Source organism: Carlito syrichta, unplaced genomic scaffold, assembly GCF_000164805.1.
Source record: "Carlito syrichta isolate Samal-C Ts95f unplaced genomic scaffold, Tarsius_syrichta-2.0.1 Scaffold144990, whole genome shotgun sequence".
Classification (NCBI taxonomy): Eukaryota; Metazoa; Chordata; class Mammalia; order Primates; family Tarsiidae; genus Carlito; species Carlito syrichta.
The window spans coordinates 252,296-274,467 of NW_007089086.1; the positions used below are offsets into that span (position 1 = coordinate 252,296).

Sequence of the window (22,172 nt, forward strand, 5' to 3'; positions counted from 1 at the left end):
CTACTGCACTCCAGTCTGGGTGACAGAGTGAGACTCCAACTCAAAAAAAAAAAAGAAAAAAAAGAAATCATCAAGAGAGAGGGGAGACAGTCCACAGATTGGGAAAAAATATTTGCCAACTGTATGTCTGACAAAGACCTAACCTCTAGGATCTACAAGGAACTCAAATGTGCTGAAAAGAAAAAACAAAAAGTCCCATTACAGAATGGGCAAAAGATATGAATAGACACTTCTCAAAAGAAGACATATGAGCAGCCAACAGATACATGAAAAAAATGTTTAGCTTCACTAGTCATAAAAGAAATGCAAATTAAAACCACACTGTGATACCACCTAACTTCAGTCAGGATGGCCATCATCAATAACTCAAAATACAACAGATACTGGAGAGGATGTGGGGAAAGGGGAACACTTCTACACAGTTGGTGGGAATGTAAACTAGTACAACCTCTGTGGAAAATGTTGTGGCAATTCCTAAAAGATCTAAAAACTGACCTCCCATATGACCCCGCAATACCCCTAATGGGAACATGTCTGGAGGAACTCAAATCACTCTATCAAAAAGATACCTGCACATGCATGTTTACTGCAACATTATTCAAAATAGTAAAAACATAGAACCAACTGTGCTGCGCATCGAGAGAGTACTGGGTTTAAAAAAATGTGGTACATATACACGCTGGAATATTAAGCAGCCATAAAGAAGGACAAAGTTATGAACTTTGCAGCAGCTTGGATGGATTTAGAGGCTAAACAAAGGACTGAGTGTCACATGTTCTCACTCATAAGCAGACCTTGAACAACTATTGTAATACTATAAGAAGGGATTGGCACCAGTGGGAAATTGCCAGGGGAGGGGACCGTGGGGATTGGTATCAGTGGGAAACTGCCAGGGGAGGGTGGGGGCGGGATTGGCAGGAGTGGGAAACTGCCAGGGAAGGTGGAGAGCACACCTCATCCACAAGGGTAACTGCATAATGAACATTTGTATACCCACCTCTGAATTGTACCCTGCATCTTTAAAATAAATTTTTAAAAAAAAAATTGCTAACACCCTGGGAGAGACATGCTGCTCCTAGGCAAGCCACATCGTGAGTGGGAGGGAACACATGAAACCTGGGCTCCCCTTTCCTGGGGCACACAGTTCTGAGTCTGAACAGTGACAGCCACGGCCATCAACCTGAACTAGAAGTGGAAACAATGCATGCGTCTTTCCTGCTTAAACACTGGAATCCGTAATGGTGGTGGCAGCAGGTGCGAGGTCCCCGGGGTCTTTCTCACCTGCGGCCCCAGCCATGTGCTCATCCATGCTGAGCAGGAGCTCCCAGGCAGCCGGCTGGACGTCTCCGAACATCTCCTCAGTCAGAATGGGCGCTGCCTTGATCAACAGAGACAAGGGGGCAGGCGACAAGCTCATCACCTGGGAAAACGGAAATAGCATATGGCAAGATGTTTTCAGACACGAATTGCTCTACTCCTCCTGAAACTTAAGAGCCACATCCCCTCTCTCTGCTTGCCTTAGAGACCTTAAAACACTTTCTAAAATGGGAGCATATTTCGTTGACATGGTGTATGATAAGCCTTATACCTTATTAGTTGAAGCATACATAGAAAAAAATGACTCGTTTTATAACACTTTCACCATAAAACTGCTTTGCAACCACCCAAGGAATAAACTACAGAATGAGTACAACTCTACAGGAAAAAATAACAAAGAAACCCTCCAGCAAATATATCTTTTTTAAAAAAAATCATTGCAGTGACTTATTTTTATTTTACTTTTTTTGAGTCACCCAGGCTGGAGAGTAATGGCACGCTCCTGGCCACTGCAGTCTTGACCTGATGGGCTCAGGCGATCCTTCCGCTTCAGCCTTCCAATAGCTGGAGCTACAGACACACACCACCATGCTTGGCTGATTTTTTATTTATTTTAGAGATGAGGTCTTGCAAGTTGCCCAGTCTGGTCTCTAATCCATGGGCTCAGGCAATCCTCTCAACTCTGCCTCCCAAAGTGCTGGGATTATAGGCGTGAGCCACCGTGCCCAGCAGCAAATATATCTTTGTGTTAAAAGTCTTGATGGATGTTTAAAGGATCCTATGTTCCTTTCTATTAGTGAAATTCCACTGAAAACTGTAAACAGTATCTAATTGAAGAAGTCCATTTAGAAAGGGAGTTTCCTAAACCAGTGTGAACTTGGATGGCATTTCCCTTTGAAACACATTATACATTGTGTTTATTGCCCAGATTAGCCCACAAAATCCTATTTAAATCACTATTTCAGATAACGTAGTTTCTAGGCAAGTCCCCATTTTAAACACATTCCAGAAAATCATAGCTTTTGAGGGGAGAGGGGCGATACTGTGATTTACAGCTTAGGCTACAATTGCAATATAACAATGTGTCAAGCACTGGATAAGTGGGCAAATACACTATTTTATTTAATCCATGCAATTTTCCTTTGGGATAGGTCTGGTGTTATAATCTCCATTTTATAAATAAGGCAACTAAGACCAAGAAAAAACGAAATAATTTGTCCATGGTCTCAGAGCCAGAACAACAGACATGAGACATGAACCCAGACTATCTCATTCCAACAATTATGAATGTCACCATTGGACACTAGGGGGAAATTAGCTCCCCTGTAGTGGGGAGCGTTGCTGTTCCAGCCAAATTCTCCCAGCCTTGTCTGTGAAAGCTGGCTGTCTAGCAAGAAGGGATTTCTTTTCCTTGCACACTTGATGGCACTCTCACTCGTCAAGTAAAAGGCTTTATGATGACACTGTGTCAACTGACACTGTTATGTCCCAGACACGAGTAAACAGCCTGCCGAGTCCTTTCTCTGTTAACGCTTAATGAGTGCTTCTGACCCAGGTGCCAGTACCTGAAGTCTGATGTACTTTAGCATTCCAGAATCCTTTTTTCCTTCCAGATTGGCATCTGAAACTCTCTTCTTCAGAGAAGGTGTCCTGAGGCATGACTTATCTGAGCACTGAAAAGAACATGAGGTATTTGATGAAGAGTACTGTGCTTTCTCAAAAACCGACAGTGCTATATTTCCCCCAAGTTCTCCAGACAACCATCTTCTAATGGAAGGGATGGGTAAAGGCCTTTTTGTGGGCCCATGCTTTATAAAATTGATAAAAGCAGTTAATTGTGTAATAAAGGAAGCAGATCCTCATTTTTAAGAGACGCTTGGTAACAAATTCCTCTTTGGTCTTTGAGGAAATTGGGATCCAGAGAGTGGAGTAGCTTGACCAAGTCACAAAACTAGTTATTAGTAGAATAAGGAAAGGACATGGATCTCCTGATTTCCATTTCAGGGCTAATTATATTTCATCAAGCTGGTAAAAAGACAAATCTTTTAAAATATTAAGGCAGATAAAATCTACCCTATCCGTGTATCGGGTTGGATGCTATAAGTTGAACCATCTGGTCGGGGGAAAGAAAGTACTTCATAGAGAAATTTTAGGAAGTTAAAGTCAGAGACAGGAGTTGTCAAGGAAGTACAAATTCGTGGCATCCATCATCATCCCTCCCCCTTCCTTCCTTCTTTCTTTAAGAAAAAAATACAAAAAAGCGAGCAAACAAACAAACAAAAAAACTTGTCTATTGGAGGCAGCAGCTCTTCTTATAAACTGTCTCCTAGACCAGAGTCCAGAATAGGCCTGATTCATTTGCATAAAAGCTCAGATAAAACAATATCTTCCTCCAACTTACTAAATGCCAGGGAATGGAGCAGACAGAGCAGCTGGAGAAAGACTGGTCCTCATGGGGACAGGCCCTTGTTTATTTATCATGAGCCCTGATTCCTCCTTTTTTTTTTTTTTAACTTTCAGGCTATGCAAAAAGGGAGTCTTCCTCATACAGAATAAATGCTCATTTGTTTTTCCAGTGCCATATCAATGAAACACTTTCTCCTCTAGCCAAGGGAAAAACTGAACTTCTTAAGAGTTTCTGAACAGAGCTCCGTAGTGTGATAGATGGAGATATTTTGAAAGAAAAGGAAAATCTAAAAGTACATGAATGTTCCAAGAAAGTCTTTCAAAACTCTGACAAAAGACCCAAGACAATGCATCTATTCTGTGACTGGTATGGAACAGACTTTTTAAATTAACCTACTTGGAAGCAAGTGAATCAGACCTCCTACTGTGTTTTCTAAAGAAAAAAAATTATGGAGGCTCATACTTGGGAACACATATTATATGGGGAGAAAACTATTGCACTGCCTGGTTGTTTTTTTTTTTTTCTGTGACTGTAAAATCAATATACAACATGAATAGCATGCCCTATTTCATGTAATTTAAAACCTGTTCTAAAATCACATACAGCAATAATTTTTCATATACATGTGGTAGAACATCTGACTTCCTTTCAAGAAGAGTCATGATAGTTTAAAATTGATATCTCCCTGCTTTTTATTCTATTTATAAAACAGTACATCCACATTGCAGAATATCTGGGACAGGATAACCATGAAGAAAACAAACAACTCAGTAATCCCCAACCCAATGATAACCATTATTTGGTTCCTTTTAGCCTTCCCCCCCATGCATCTTAGCACAACTGTGATGATGCTACATATGTGCATACAATTTTAAACAATTCATGTCACTGTGATTTTATGATGAATATTTTCCTAGGTCATTACAATTATTTTTAAATATTATTTTTGAGTTTGAGAATACTTCATCATTTTCTCCTTTGGTTGGTCATTTTGTCTTTTTCGGGGATACTTTTGAACATATTTATTGATTAAATTATTGTACATTTAACCAGGCATATATGGGAAAATACTCAGCTTAGGGGGAAAAAGGATGACCATTTATGTTAGTTCCTGACACTCTGGTTGTATTTGACTCTCCCTACTGGGAATAGAAAATAGAAGTAAAGCGCACTGAGTATCAAATTTTTAATATCCCACCATATTTCCTTAGGAAGTATGGCATGTTCTGGTGACCTCATGATACTTGGGTCCTTGTTTTAAAGGAAAAGGGTATTGGAGGGGTTTCACATCAACTTGATAGGTTAGTAATTCTTTTTTTTGAGTTGGAGTCTCACTCTGTTGTGCAGTCTGGAGTGCAGTGGCATACTCATGGCTACCACAGCCTCGACCTACTGGGCTCAGGTGATCCTTCTGCTTCAGCCTTCCAAGCAGCTGGAACTACAGGCATGCACCACCATCCCCGGATAAGTTTTTATTTATTGAAGAGATGCGGTCTTGCCAAGTTGCCCTGGCTGATCTCAAACCAGTGGGCTCAGGCATTCCATTTACCTCGGCCTCCCAAAGTGCTGAGATTACAAGCTGAGCCACTGAACCCGGCCTTGGTGATTCTTTTAGAATGACTTGATAAGAATTAGAAATAGATATCAGAGATGGTACTTGAGTGATTGGTACTTGGGTATTCTATGTGAAGGCCCTCTACTGGTGTTACCCGATTTTATACTAGCAAAGCTTTTTGCTTTGGTGACTTAATGTAAAATTTGGCTAGAAGTAATATGAATTGAATGGAGTAAACTTGTTCCAAAGACATCCATTTGTGGTTCCTTGAAGAGTTAGAGATTTCCTAGCCTGTGAGATGCACATGGTAGTTAAAATTACATATCAGGCAGGGATGTGTAGAGAAACTTAAGATTAGCAACTCAAGACCAAAGGACAGAATTTATCATGAATAGAGTATGTCATCTATTGACGAATAGATTCTGTGGTCAATGGGGGGCAGCTAAACAGCCCCCAAATTTATCAGGGATGCTGAGAAATGCTTGCTGTAGTATTGTGTAGAATTCAAACTACTGTCATTTTCTTCTATGCATAGGTCTTAGAAAATTTCATCATGATTGACTCTGAGTTCTGTTCTCATCCTGACCACTACTGCTTAGATTTGCAATACAAAATCAATTCTTGGATTGGTTAAGGATTTATCACTTGTGGTGTTTTGCTCAAAAAGAGGAGGAGATGGCCCCATTAAATTATTGTCCTAGGAAATTAAGAGACGGAGAGTTTGAATCATCTAGTGATGGTTGCTGAGATGATACATAATGATGCCACCTTGAGATTTTCAGTCTAAGAACAAGATTAATAAGGCAACAGAAGCTTGTCAGGGCAAAGAGATGTGTGAGCAGATGGAGATGATGCAGAAAGAAGCAGAGATGAGAGACTATGTGCATCCTGAGATGGACAGCAGCTCTGGTTTTCAACCTTTTGAGGCTTGGCCATGTTTCTCTTTCTGTCCCTGGTTTCATGAAATTCTCCTAGCTGCTTTGAAGAAATTATCTCATTATTTGAGTAAGTTTGAATGTGTTTCTGCTCCTTGCAACAAAGGATTATTGACTAGAGAGAAGTAATGTTTGATTATTTTAAACAAAAATTTTATTTATTCATTTAATAATTGAAGAATGAATTTTTTATTTAACCATATGCCAGGAGCTAGGCTAACTTCTGGAGTTACGCCGAGGAGTAAAACATTTATGGTTCATGTCTTCCTGGATAGTGTATCTGACTAGGAAAGACAGATGACAAACAAGCAAATGAATGAGAAGTCAAGATACGTAGAAAAGGAGATACGACCATTGAAGATAATTCACTGTGACAATAACAAGGTATTTAAAATTGGGGAAAGTTGAAGTCAGCCTACTGGGTCCTCCAAGAAAGGGGTTTCCTCTTGTTTCTGGGAAAGACACTATGCTGAGACTCTGCCTTACAAATCTTCAACACATGAATTATGTTATGGTGGAAAGTCATTCTGGCCCATCACAATAATGTTATCCATAGATAGCTTTAGAAAAAAGAGTACTTCTGCAGGTAATCAGTTGATCTCTTGCTTTACAAAATTTACCCACACTGTGTCCTTTTTTCGATGGGGGAGGCATGTATCCTCCACTCATTCTCCTTTTTTTGTTGAAAGAAAAAATTTGTCTTATCTACTCCTCTTTTCATAAGCAAGCATTAATTGAACATTTACTTTACTTAGAACATAGCTTTGGACAAAGCATAATAAGCACAGAGAAAAAACCTCAGAATGCTTTGGTAAAGGTGATATATACATATAGAATGATAAGTTATTTTTTAAAAAACCCTCAAGTTTGGAAGTGCACTAAAATAGACTAACAGAATGTACAGTGAGTTCTTGCACATTAAAATGTAGATTAGCAGATTGATCAGAGTTAGATGGGTTACAAAATGTTCTAGCTGTCACAAATATACTCTGTCATAAAAAACCAATTAAAAGGGAAGGAGAAATAAAACACCAATTGCTCAGAAGACTCGATTCTAATCGGAGCTCTCCTTTTATTCTTGCTTTATTGCCTACACTATTTTCATTTTGGGTCTGGAAATGCGGGCATTGTTCATTTACGTGACAGATTCACAACAGGCAAAGGAAAAAACATCATGAGACAAAGAAAAGAGCATGAGCGGGAGGCTAGCATTTTGGAAATAAAATGTTTATCCCAGAAGAGTCATTATATCTTTTCAGCTCTCCACCTGAATGACTAATTTCAATCTGTCAGGGTTGGAAGACACTTCGTCTCGCTTTACTTTTCCTTTCCTTTCCTGAGTGAGAGCAAGAGCAGAAGGCCGGTAAGCCTCACTGCTACTTCAGCTCAGTGGTCTGGTAGAGCCAGAGTGGACAGCACTCATGAGACACCCTAGGACTACAATTCTGCTCGCTCACTCACTCACTCTTTATTGTTCTTCTACTATCAGTGAGAACTCCGATAGGGTGGCACGCAAGATACAAGATGTGTGAGAATTCCTCAGTTCTCAAAGGGTTTACAATTAAGTGACAGAGCCTTCTTGTTACCTCTCGCAGGATGGACTGCAAGCCTTCCCACAGCCCGGGCCTGTATGCTCCAGTCACAGTCCTTTGTGCTCACCTCACCTTTCTGGTTGGAAAATTCGGCATGTGATCAACATGCATCCTTCAGTCAAAGCTCAACTGTCCCTTTATCGGAAAGGCTGCCTTTCACTGGGCCCGGTCGAAAGCAAAACCTCATTCATCTGCTGTCTCAGAACAATGTGCCACTCTTTCATTGCACCGATGGCTGTTGCAATTTGACATCTGTTTGGGAGGCTTATTTGATTAACGTCTGTCTCTCGGACTGGATTGGGTGGATCACACGAGGGCAGAGACCAGGTCTCTTTTGCTTGGTATTACGTTCACCACCAAGTGTGGGGTCAGTGTGGTACACAGGTTCTTTCAAGTGTGTTGGATGGATGGACGAATGAAAGGACGGATGCATGGATGGGTGGATAGATGGACGGATAAGTGATTGAATGAAGAATGAGAAAAACACGAGTAAAATGGCATTATAATTTAGTGGAACAAGGAAGTAAGGAAAATAACATTTAGTGTTCATCTGCACCATGCCCTGTGCTTAGCACTTGAGGGACCAAAGAAAGTTTCAGGGAGGAGACGGCATCTGAGTTGGATCCTGAAGAACTTTTTTTTTTTTAAAGAACATCTGGATTTGGCTATGTATGGACTAGAGACGAAGATGATGAAGACGTAGTTAGCGCAAAACTGTAGCAGCAATAAATGTTTGAGTGTGAATGGAGAACAATGATCATTCGTTCAAGTTCACGTATTTTTGCGACTTTTAACATATATGGCTTTATCTTAAAGCTCAGGGAGTCTTTTTTATTAAGAGAAAATATACATAAAGGAAAATAGACTTTCTTTGAATGTAAAGTCATTTAAGCTTCTTTGACTGTAAAGTCATTTATGTTTCTTTGAATGTAATGTCACTGATGTTTGGATGTAATGTCACTTATATACATATATGAGGGGGAACCCCCACAAAATGGAATTTTATTTATAAAACATTGTGTATTTGTTCTAACATGTTTTCACTTCAGTCACCTTCAAAGTACACTCTGCTTGATGCAACACACCTATCGAGATGTTTTTTCTACTGCTCAAGACAGTTTTTGAACTTGTCGATTTTGATGCCTTTTAGTCTTCTGTCATTTTTTGTTTCACCTCTTCCACATCAGCAAAACATTTCCCTTTGAGGACTTTTTAAATGCAGGGAAACAAAAATAAGATCAGGTGAATAGGGAGGTTGGGACACAGGGCTCAAGCTGGTTTTGGTCAAAAAAATGCCGACCACTCGGCACAGTGTGGGCAGGTGTGCTTGTAAATCACCCATCATGAAATGGGCAAATGCATTGAAAAAAGTCTTCAAAAAAATTTTACTGAAGCTGAATGCAGCCTCCCACAACAACACTAGCTAGTACACTGATACCAATGGGTTCCTAGAACACTTATCTGGCAGGGAAAACCTGAATTCCAGGGGGTCCACTTTCTGAAAAATAATTCTGCTTTTTGGGGGCACCTCTCTAGTATATACATACAAACATATGGACTTTTTTCTTTTTATGTCATCACTTGTCAGTTTATGCAGTTTATTAGTATTCCACCTTGATTTACTTCCTATCTTTACTTCCCTCAGAAACTGTATTATTTGAATAACATGAGATGCAGTTGAGTCTAGTTTAAAAAGCCCTGCCTCTGATATTCCATGTTTCTAAGTTAAAGTCTAGCTGAATATATTATAGATATGAACTGTACACAATCTATCTTTCTGAGTCACAGATTTTTCACTTGTAAAATGGGGGAGAAAAATACTTCTTGAAAAGATTTGTCAGAATAAAAAAACACTGCCAATGACATGTACCTACCTTCTACCCTCACACATAACATTTTGAAGAAACACTGAAAGGTCATATCCCAGAAGGTGAACTAGCTCACTTAGGAGATACATAATTTTTTTCTTTAGGCTCTTTTGTGTTATCCAAAATCTCTTAAATGAACCATATATTGATTTCATAATTTAAAAGTTGTTATTTTTAAAAAAATGCCTTTGTACATGTTAAAGCATCACGAATTGCTATACAACTCCACTGCACATTTTTGTTGTTATTGCTCATATTCTGTAGTTTTTGATGTGCATATATATTTTTTTTATAAATATATTTTTTGAGTTGAGTCTCTCACTCTATCTGTTGCTTAGGCTGGACTGCAGTGGTACGCTCATGACAACTGCAGCCTCGACCTGATGGGCTCAGGCAATCCTTCCGCCTCAGCCTTTCAAGTAGCTGGAACTACACGTACATACTACCATACCCAGCTAATGTTTTAATTTATTGTGGAGATGAGGTCTCGCTAAGTTGCCCAGCTTGGTCTCAAACGCTAGACTCAGGCAGTCCTCTCGCCTCGGCCTCCCAAAGTGCTGGGATGACAGACTGGAGCCACCACGCCTGGTGATGTGTGTGTTATTGTTCCCCACCACCCCCAGTCCAAACCTGACTTGCAAATTCCTCAGAAAGCTTCTCTGCTCCTACTCAGTTACTTTTAAGTGGACGATCTAGCCTAACATTGTGCCATCAGCAGGTGCATAATGAATTCTTGTTGAAACGAATAGGTGTTGTATAAGAATCTCCTTGCAAAACTGCAGCTGCCATATTCAGGCAGGCATCTTGGCTATCGTGCTGTTTAGAGTCTCCCTGGCAGGAGCCCAGCAGCCCTGGTTACCGTTTGCACTTTCTTCCAGCAACTTGGGGTGGTTGTCAGGAACAGGCAGCAGAATGCTCAGAAAATGCAATTGTTTCATGAAGGACTGCCCTTTCGTCTGAATTGAGCTGTATTACTCTGCTATGTGTCTGTGAAAAGCTAGGCCATTTGTTGCTTATTTCTTAATATAAAATTGTATTGATTTCCTATTACTGCTGCAACAAATGACCACAACCTTTGTGGCTGAAAACAACACAAATAGGTATCTTACAGTTCTGGAGGTCAGCACTTTCAAATGGAGCAGCAGATCTGCGTTGCTTCTGGAGGCTCCAGGGATGGATGATCCATTCTTCATCTTCTCCAGTTTCTAGAAGCTGCCTCGTGTCTTGGCTCAAGTCCCTGCATCACTGACCTCTGCGTCTCTCACTGCCGCTTTTTCTCTGTCTCTGATTCCCATTCCCGACTTTTTTTCACTTAGAAGGCCCCTTATGTCATAAGGGAGCCACCTGGATAATCCAGGATACTTGTCTCATTCTAAAATTCTTAATCACATCTGCAGAATGTCTTCTTCCATGTGAGTTAACATACTCAGTTTTCAGGGATTAGGATGTGCCCATGGTAGAAGAGGCATATTTCTACCTACCACAATAATTTGCTCACCACCACCACCCACCCCTATCCATTCATATTTATTTATAGAAATAAGACAGAGCCTGGGGATAGATTCTATGTTTCCTCCTGGACAAGAAGGCAAAACGTTTGTCTTTCTTGGCTCATCTTCTGCCTTTGCTCAGAGCCAAACAGACTTGTAGCCTAGTTTATACAGCTGCGGTTGCCTGAACATTTTTATTTCCAGAGAAAACATTGTTTGGACATCATGCTCCCTAGAACTGGCATGTTAACCAGTGATCATTTGCTTACCTCTTTCTGTTTCTTGCCCCGGAGAGCCACGTTGCCGAGGTGGTTGTTCTCTCGGAGGGAGTCCACACTGTCCCCGTACAGCAGCTTGATGGCTCTGACCAGCCGGGCACAGGAGCGGCTGTGGTGCAGGTAGCAGTGGGGATGGCAGTAGTCGACATGGGTGCAGATGAAACTTTGCTGATTGCACAGCAGGATCATGACCTGGAAGACACAACATCTCTGAGACTTAACTGGGCAACTAAGGAGCAGACTGAACGTTTTTGTGAGGCGGAGGACAGGAATTTAGTATAGGTACTTCCCTGGACGGGTCTTGAAACCACTTTGAACTCAGTAATTCCAAAAGAGGAACAAAGAGTTGCATGCCTTTATCTGCTTGGTTTTTTGTTCTCCCCCCCATCCAGACTTTATAGGAGGAGCTCTTTGAAACAGAAAAAGGTTACCAGATCTTTAAAAGCTCAGAACGATGACTGTGGAGTGTATGATTTTCAAATATTTTCAAATAGACATTATGAACTTAAAAACTCACTTTCTCCCCAACTCTTATCTTGCGGAAGGACCCAGATGGAAAAGCACAGACTGTTGAGAAGGTCTGCCTCAGAGGATCTGGCTGACTTTTGACTACTGCAGGGCATTTTTAACTCCAACCCACTTAGGTGAAACTTGTAAACATCTCTGTTTCTTCCACTCTAGTCAAGCATCTTCAACTGGAACTTGAACCCTGCTGAAGAGCTTTATTTTTGCTCTCTGTGAAATGATTATTTTTTTCCTCTGGTTTTTGGGGATATGTTAGCTTTTCTCTTGCAGCTTAATCTGGATCAAATCTTCATATCTCCTAGAATTGTCCATTAAAATTCCAGGAAAGAACTCAGTTGATTTAAGGATATGATCATTTTAAAATAAAAAAAGATGGCCCTTTGTCTTAAGCAGTCATCCTAAAAAAGGCAGTAGCATACCCAGAGCCACAAAATTTATCAGATGTGCATAGGATAATCCTCTGAATGCTTCCATCTTTCATGAGACTAGCTCCCACCTTGACACATAACTTGCAAGGGTCTTTGTGCCATATTGGATGGAGAACAAAAAGCAAGTCTGCAAGGACAAGGACAAGCAGACCTCCCAGGCAGGGCTGCCACAGATTTTTCCAGGAATGAGGAGCCTTGCTTCTTCGAGACAAAGATAAACAAAAATCATAAACTCCACATTCCTGTCAGAGTCAGCTAACAATACCTCACTCTCCTCAAGTTGTCAACAAACGTTAAGTGCTTTCCAAGCAGAAAAACCAGCTCTCTCAAGGTTTACTGCATATACCTGATATTCCACTTTATCCTGGCATGAGGCAGGACACATGTAAGAAATAGAAAGTGTTCCTGGTTGTTCTCAAAGCTGGTCAATCAAGAGAAACACCAAGAAAGCTTAGCAGAAAAACAAATAAGCAAACACCCAAATAAACATATTATTGGACTTTGCCTCAGGAAATTCTGATTGTGGCTCTGGAGGCAGGAGTGGAGGTAACTTAGAAATCTATAACTATATAATTCTATCTAGGGATATTTCTACGATGGTCCCCAATAATCCATGCCATCTGGTATTTATGCCCTTGTAAAGCCTCCTCCCAATGAGTTTGGGCTAGTTTAGGGACTTGCTTCTAACAATAAAATACAGCAAAAGAGACGGGATGCTACTTCTGTGATTAGGTTGTACAAGACTGTGACTTCTCTCTTAGATTTTCTCTTTTGCTGACTTTGATGAAACAAGTTGTCATGTTGAAGAGGTCAAAATGGTAAGAAATGAGGGTGGCCTATGGCTAACAGCCAGCTAGGACTAAGGCTCTTAGTCCAATAGCCCTTGAAGAACTGAAATTCTGCCAACAACCATGTGAGCTTGAAAGCAAATACTTTCTTTTTCAAGCCTTCAGATAACACCTGAGATTTGGTAAAGACTGTGACTGCAGCCTGGAAAGACCCTGAAACAGAGGACCCAGCTAAACCATGCCAGGATTCCTGACTTACAAAAACTGTGGGATAATAAATGTGTGCTGTTTAAAGCCATTAAGTCTGCAGTCACTTGTCATGCAGCAGGAGAAAACTAATACCTTTCCTTTCCAACCATGATGAAGTAGCTTGTAGCTACTGTTGAACAATCAGGACAGCCAAGTAAAATACCACACACACACACACACACACACAGAGAGAGAGAGAGAGAGAGAGTTGGCCCTCTGTACCTATGAGCTACCAGAGATGCTGCAGCAGGAGGCATTGGTCCCAGAAGGTTGAGGATGCAGTGAGCTGTAATCATGCCACTGCACTTCAGCCTGGGCAAAAGGGTATGACCCTGACTCAAAAAATAAATTGGGATCAACTCTCTCAAACCTGCTGCTGCTTCATCAACTAAGTATATATAATGTTCTAAATCTTTTGTTGTTATTTCAACAATGTTCACAGTGTCTTCACCAGGAAGATTTCATCTCTAGAAACCACTTTCTTTGCTCACTCGTAAGAAGTAACTCCTCACTTGTTAAAGTTTTATAATGATATTGTAATAATTTAGTCCCGTCTGCAGGCTCCACTTTTAATGCTAGTTCTCTTGCTATTTCCACCGCATCTGCAGCTACTTCCTCCACTGCACTCTAACTTCTCAAAGTCATCCATGAGTGTTGCAACCAACTTCCTTCAAACCCCTGTTAATGTTGATTTGTTGACCTCCTACATCACACATGTTCTTCATGGCATCTAGAATGGTAAACCCTTTCCAGAAGGTTTTCAGTTTACTTTGCCCAGATCCATTACAGGAATCACTATCCATAGCAGCTCTAGCTTTACAAAATGCATTTCTTAAATAATAAGACTTGAAAGTTGAAATAACTTCTTGATTCATGGGCTGTACAAAACTCCCCTCAAACTGCAATGTATTCACAAAACATTATGTATTTATTTTTAAATGCTTAAATTTCAGTCACCTTCAAAGGACTCTCCATTGATATAATACACCTATTGAGACACTTTCCACTGCTCAAAACAGTTTTTGAACTTATCAATTCCGATGCCTTTTAGTGCTTCTGCTATTTTTTTGTTTCATGTCTTTCGCATCGGTTTCCCTTTAAGGACTTTTTTCATTTGGAGAAACAAGAAAAATAAGTCACTCAGGGTGAGATTGGGTGAATAGGGTGGGGCACGGGAGTCAGGCCATTTTTGGGCAAAAGATGCTGAACACACAGCACAGTATGGGCAGGTGCACTTGTAAATCACCCACCATGAAATGGGCAAACCCGTTGAAAGAATATCCAAAAGATATATATTGAAGATAAATGCAGCCTCTCACAACAGGTCTACCTGGTTTGCTGATGCTGATGGGTTCCTAGAACATATACCTAGTGGGAGAAGTTGGTACTACACAGGGCCTGCCATCCAAAACAAAAGGATAACTTTTTATTGGGGTCCTCCCTGATGGATTTTGTGTTAGCAGGCATGAAAACAACGTTTATCTTCTTGTACATTTCCATCAGAGCTCTTGGATGGCCAGGTGCATTGTCAGTGACCAGTAATCTTTTAAAAGGAATCTCTCTCTTTTTTCTATTCTTTTTTTTAATGGAGCAGTAGGTTTCAACAGTGGGCTTAACAGTAAACCATGCTGCAAACAGATGTGCTGTCATCCAGGATTTTTTTGTTCCATTTATAGAGCACAAGCAGAGTAGATTTAGGATAATTCTTAAGGGACCTAGGAGTTTTGGAATAGTAAATGAGCTTCAAATTAAAGTCACCAGCTTTATTACAAGAGAGTCAATCTGTCCTCTCAAGCTCTGAAGCTAGGCATTGACTTCTCTTCAGCTATGAGAGTCTTAGTTGGTAGCATCATCCAACAGAAGGCTGTTTTTTTCTACATTGAAAATCTGTTGTTTAGTGTAGCCACCTTCATCAATGACCTTAGCTAGATTTTCTGAATAACTCACTACAGCTTCTGCATCAATATCTGCTGCTTCATCTTGCATTTTTATGTTACAGAGATGACTTCTTTCTTTGAGTCTCATGAATCAACCTCTGCTAGCTTCCCATTTTTTTTTCTATACCTTCCTTACCTGTCTCGGCCTTCAGAGAATAGAAGAGAGGGTCTTGCTCTGGGCTAGTTTTTGCCATAAGGGAATGTTATGGCTGGGGTAATCTACTATTCAGACCACTCAAATTTTCTCCATATCAGCAATAAGGTTGTTTTGCTTTTTAAAAAAGTCATTTGTGTGTTCACTAGAGTAGTACGTTTAATTTCCTTCAAGAACTTTTACTTTGCATTCACAACTTGGTTAACAAGAGGCCTATATTTTAGACTATCCTGGCTTTCAACACACCTTCCTCACTAAACTTAATCATCTCTAGCTTTTGATTTAAAGTACTAGATAAATGACTCCTCTTTGCGCTTGAACACTTAGAAGCCAATGCAGGGTTATTAATTAATTTCAATATTGTTATGTCTCAGGGAATAGGGAGGCCCAAGGAGAGAGAGAGATGAGAAACAGCTGTTCTGTGGAGCAGTCAGATCATACATAACATTTATCAATTAAGTATAATGTCTTATGTGGGTGTGCTTCATGGTGCCTCCCTCAAATTACAATAATAACATTAAAGATCACTGGTTAAAGATCACCAAGAAATAATAATGAAAACGTTTGAAACATTGTGAGAATTTTGAGACGTGTCTGTTCATGATCTTTGCCCACTTTTTAATGGGTTTTCTTTTCTTGTTGATTCATTTCAGTTTCTTACAGATTTTGAATACTAAGCTTTTGTTGGATGCAAAGCTAGAAAATATATTTTTTTCTATTCTGAAGGTTGCCTATATACTCTGTCAATAGTTATGTTTGTCTCATTTTCTGTGCAGAAGCTGTTTAGTTTAATTAGGTCCCACTTGTCAATTTTAGTTTTTGCTGCATTTGCTTTTGAGAATTTGATCATGAATTTATTATTTAGGCCAATGTCCAGAAGAGTGTTTCCTGGGATTTATTCTAGTATTTTTATAGTTTGATGTCTTACATTTAAGACATTAATTCATCTTGAGTTAATTTTTGTACATGGTGAAAAAAAAAAGGATTCAGCTTCATTCTTCTGCATATGGTTAGCCAGTTTTACCAGCACAATTTGTTAAATAGGGTGCCCTTTCCACTAATGTTTATTTTTGTTGACTTTGCTGAAGATCATTTGGCTGCAGGCCAGCAGTTTCATTTCCAAGTTTTCTATTCTGTTCCATTGGTTTATGTGTCCATTTTTTGTACAAGTACCATGCTATTTTGGTTACTATAGCCATGTAGTAAAGTTTGAAGTCCAGCAGGGTTATATCTCCAGCTTTGTTCTTTTTTGCTAAGAATTGCTTTGACTATTCGAGCTCTTTTTTGCTTCCATATGAATTTAAGTACTGTTTTTTCTAGAGCTGTGAAAAAGTTGCTGCTGTTTTGATGGGAATTGCATTGAATCTGTAGATTAATCAGGGCATCATGGACATTTTAAGAATATTGATTACTCCAATCCATGAACATGGAATATTTTGCCATTTGCTTGTGTCATTTTTTATTTCTTTCAGCAGATGTTTCGTAGTTCTCACTGTAGAGATCTTTCACCTCTTTGGTTAGATGTGTTCCAAGGTATTTTATTTTTGTATGTATATGGCTATTGTTAATGCCATTGTGTTCTTGATTTGGTGCTAATCTTAAACACTGTGGGTGTATAAAAATGCAATGGATCTTTGAGCAGTGCTTTTATATCCCAAAGCGTTACTGAAGTCATTTATCAGGGTTCAGAGTCTTTTGGTGGGATTCAGGGTTTTCTAGATATAGAATGATACGATTGGCAAAGAGAGACAATTTAACAATCTCTTTTCCTATTTGGATACCTTTGATTTCTTTCTCTTGCCTGATCACTCTGGTTAGGACTTCCAGGACTATGTTAAATGGGAGTGGCTATGATTTTTATATTTGAATACCTAAGATAGTGAAGCAGTTGGGACATAAAAGGTTTGATGTGGAGAGAAAGAATATTCGCTGGAGTAAGAACAATGTGAGCACATGTCACATTTCTTCTTGAGACATTTGCTACTTCTTAACTAGACATAAGTGGTCAAGAAGCCAGATAGAGCTTTAGGCAATCTCATGGGGGCTAGAAAGTAAAAATTGAAATTCAGAATCACCAAAAAAAGAGAGAGGCACTGAATGGCCTAGATCATGTAGCAAAACGAGATTCAGAGAGGGCAGACTGACACTGAGTGACAGTTTTCCCTTCTAGGCATTTTCTGACTGAGGAGCTAAAAAGTCAAGCAGAGTAGAGATTTTGGCAATTTTATTGCGACAAAAAAAAAAAAAAAATTGGGATTTCTGACCCATCAGGAATGAGAGGCCCTAAAACACACCCCAGACTCTTACTGAGAGAAGTCTTCATACTAAAAGGTGAGTGGTGGGTGGGGAAAATAGACTAGAAATCGTCTAAGTCAAGTTAGCTTAGTTTCTGTGATTGGACTGAGGTGATCTGCTTCTTTGTTGTCTGCCAGAAGATACAGTGAAAGAGATTACATCATCTGAGACTGTAAGTTTTTAAATTAATAAATTTTAAGTTTTAAAACATTTTAGCTTTATCGTGGAACTGAGCAGAAAGTATGGAGTTGCCATATACACCCTGTCTCCCCATATGACAACCAATCCCAGTATCAACGTCTCAAACCAGAGTAGCACATTTATTAGAAAAAAGGAATCTACATTGACACATCATTATTAGCCAAAGTTCATAGCTTGCATTAGGGCTACCGCTTGACTTTCTATATTTTATGGATTTTAACAAATGTGTCATATTCACCATTGTGTCTTTATAATTTTTCATTCACCATGTCTAGTAGTCAGTGAAATGACTAAGCATTTTAGGAGCAGAACCAAGAGGAGTAAAGAAAATAGATTCATATACTGAAGTTATCAGCTATGGACTTTAAAATCTCTGTGGTCAATTATGAATATATTATAATAGAAATTTTAAATTATTTTAACTGAATGATAATGAGCCAATATCAAACTTCGTGTGAGACAGCTAATGCTGTTCCTAGAGAACATTTATGTAGTAACTTTATCTTTTTTTTTTTTTTTTTTTTTGAGTTGGAGTCTGCACTCAGGTTGGAGTGCAGTGGCATGCTCACGGCCATCACAGTCTCGACCTGCTGGACTTAGGTGAACCTTCTGCCTTAGCCTTCCAAGGAGCTGGAACTACAGGCACGCACTACTGTGCCTGGCTTATTTTTTTATTTATTGTAGAGACGAGATCTCACCAAGTTGCCCAGGCTGGTCTTGAACCCACAGGCTCTGGCAATCCTCTAGCCTCGGCCTCTCAAAGTGCTGGGATTACAGGCTGAGCCACTGTGCCCAGCCTATGTAATAACTTGAAATGAAGTATTAGTAAAGTAGTTGCAAATCTGTTATCCAAGTGTTCACATCAAGAGGTTAAGAAAAGAAAAACAAACTCAAAGAAAGTAGAATGAAGTAATAAAAGAAGAAATTAATAAAACCAAAATCCAACATTCCAAAAATGACAAAACCAAAATCCAGTTCTGAGTTCTTGGAAAAGCCAAACAAAATCGGCAAACTTCTAACAAAATTGATTTTAAAAAAAGACAAGACAACCTAACAATATCAAAAACAATAAATGTACATCAGTGCAGAGTCTACAGAATTTAAAATTATCTTAAGAAAATATTATAAGCAATAATGGGAGGGTAATGACTGGTAGGTGGCCCATATGGGTTTCTAAGGTGTTGATCGTTCTTGACCTGCCAGTGATGACACAGGTGTGTTTATTTTATAGAAATTGATTGGGCTGAATACACAGGTTTTGTATACGTTTTTTGTAAATGTCTAGGCTAGACTTCCTAAAGAGTTTACTTCCAAAAACAGCTGCTCTAGAGATTCTCAAAATCAGCCAATTCTGGGGATTACTTTTATCGTGAAGGTACAACATTGTGCATCTGAGGGGCATTATGCTCCAGCTAGCTCTTATCTAACCCTGCCAGGAAAATAGATTGAAATCAGGATGAAGAGTGATAGTGATTATCTATGAAGTATACCATACATAGTATAGAGTGGTACTGAGGATATCCTGCTAACTGTACCTCTGAGGTTACCCTTCCTTACCTTTTTTCTTGCTTCTTTCTTCATGCCCGGATCTTGCACTCCACCTTCTGCCCACAGTTTCCTTGGGATTCCCTTTTGCCTGTGCCCTCTGGACAGCCCTTTGAGATGCGGCTTTCTCCATCTCCTTGCCCCAGTTGACAATTTGATTTCATACATACCCAAGACCGACCCCATGACCTTGCTCTTAGCATTCACGGTAACCTATATAAAACTGATGGTGATGCCAAGGCTTTGTCACTCAGGTTATCTCGGCCAACAACCTGATCTCATGATCTTCCCTAACTTATGGGGACCCACAAGCCAGCCATAACAAAAGAGCCTTGGTTTTCGTTGAAGTTTAAGATGAATACAATTCAGCAGAATACCAAACCTAGAGAGCATTGAGAGATTCAGTGAAAATACAGCTTTCTCCTGAAGGCTACACTGATGGATGGTTTAGTCTAATCTTTCATTCTCCCTTTCTGGATCTTCCCCAAGGCCCAAGGAAATTGATCTCAGGGCTCTCTCTGAGATTCCTACTTACGTGAAGCCATGACATGTTTCTATGGTAATTCTCCTCTGTGCCGGCATTACTCATTCCCTCTGGCTCAATGCTGGGCTCACTTGCACTCCAAGGACTCCCTTCTTTAAAAGAAAAATACCAAAACAGGTTTCAGTGTTCGGCCTCCCTAGAAAACATGTTGGAATGGTATCGTTGTCCATGCTTTTGAATCCTAGGGCAGACTATCATGGCCCAGTGGGTTACAGGGCATAGTACTGACTTGGTTGGAGGAATATGAATAAGGAGCAGTTTCCTTCACCACCAGCTGAACTGGCAATTTCAAAGACATTTATGAGCTCTGTTATGGTGGCTTCCATTTTGAGAGATGGGAGCAGAGAAGAAAAGAAAAAAAACAACCAGAGTCAAGTCCTTGAATTGCTGAGATGAGCCAGTAATTGATGGAGTGTGCCCCAATCCTTTTCAGACTGACCAGACCTTGCAGGTGTCATTAAGTGGGGACACCAACCACCCTGCAGTGGCCTCACTGCTGCCGCCACTGTTGAGTCAAAGCTATTGATTGCTCTAGCCGCTAGGCTTTGCTATCGGGGCTATTCCAAAGATGGGTGAGTGCCTTGGAACAATTAAGGGAACATGGAAGCAATGATGTCCAATTTCGAACAACCCTGTATCTCTGCTTCTTTCAGTGGGAAAGTAGAAAGGAGACATTAATCAAGACTTCACTACTTAGTAGACTACACCACAAAGCTTTGTCCTCAAATCTAAATGCTTTCATGGATCTTTTAAGGAACAAAAACAGTATCTTTAGCCTGGTTATTCTGACTTAACTGGTCGGTATGAGTTGATCAATTCAAATAGTGAATTGCAATAGTTTTTCTCCCAAACTAATTGATGATACTGTTGTTATAGCTTCTGACTTTTTTTTTTTTTAAAGGAAGCTATAGGGTTCAAAAAAATTGTCTCCTTAAAAATAAGCTGAATGTTAAGTAGTGCATAAATTAGCTATTTTCAAAGGCAAGGGTAGGAGGGTATAGAAGTATTTCCTATTTTAAACTTTCTTTGATTAGCTATACTTAGCATCTATTTCAGCAGACTCGATCGATAATTTATACGCATTTATTGCTAACTTTTGAAACTACCTACCTAGAAAGAGGAGTTTTCTATTTTACCGCTCATGCAGGGACTGGATGGCAAAGAGAATGTGCTTCAGCTTTTACCTAAGAGTTAATTCTAGGCAGCTGATGAGTTCTATCTTCATGCCTACTTAATACTTTTCTTGTCTATTAAGATGCTAAACAAGGCCCTTACTTTAGACTGACATATTTTGGGATTTGGCGTCTCTTTGGATCCTGCAGTGATAATCCACAGTTCTAAAGCTTTGATTGTATATAGTTCATTCTCAGGTGTTTAACACATTGGACAATTGTCCCCTAACTTATTTTTAGAGCATCCCTGCAGAGAAGGCAAGGATTAAATAGAATTTTGCTCACTGAATAGTTGGAGAAAACAAAGATCTCTAATTGTCATTTGTAGACAATCTTTCTGATGTTTCGGTTATTCTTGCCGTTAAATATCTTTCCTTCCTCTGTGATATTTTGGTTGTTCTTGCCGTTAAATAAGTTAAAATATAGAAAATCTTTAGGTAGCTGTCCCCAAGGCAATTTCTACATTGACTTTGACATTCCTGATCAGAAGAATGGGAACATCCGGAGTTCAAAAAACTGTCCTTGTCATTAAAGTGTTTTATTTCCCTAATATATAAGCTATGTTCTCGCTGCTCTAAAGTTTGGCCCTTAAATCACCTGGAAGCTTGTTAAAAACGGAGACTCTCAGATCCCCACCCCAGACCCGCTGAATCAGAATCTGCATTTTCGCAAGACTCCCAGGTGAGCCCTATGCACGCTGAGGTTTGAGCAGCCTTGCTCTAGAGGGTAGTGTGGTTTCCAGACAATGAGTCATCTACCCTGAGGCTCTACCCTCCACCTATGGCGATGTCAGGAAACAGACGTCAGCTGTTTCAGGACACGGGTCCTGCCTTCCTACCCCCCCACTCCCTGCACAGCCCGCTCCTCTATGTTACCTAGGTCAGTGACAGTG

At 39.9% G+C, this 22,172-nt stretch overlaps 1 protein-coding gene across 1 annotated transcript in view; it reads right to left on the reverse strand.

Annotated features, from left to right (window-relative positions):
- Nucleotides 1-22,172, reverse strand: part of UNC80 (unc-80 homolog, NALCN channel complex subunit) — a 118,908-nt gene that overhangs the window by 91,478 nt on the left and 5,258 nt on the right. The window contains exons 2-5 of the mRNA XM_008050368.2: nt 20,100-20,200; nt 11,434-11,634; nt 2,883-2,990; nt 1,282-1,420 (exon numbers count right to left, since the gene is read on the reverse strand). Coding sequence (XP_008048559.2) covers nt 1,282-1,420; nt 2,883-2,990; nt 11,434-11,634; nt 20,100-20,153 — 502 coding nt within the window. The 5' untranslated portion in view covers nt 20,154-20,200. The remainder of the gene's footprint in view (nt 1-1,281; nt 1,421-2,882; nt 2,991-11,433; nt 11,635-20,099; nt 20,201-22,172) is intronic.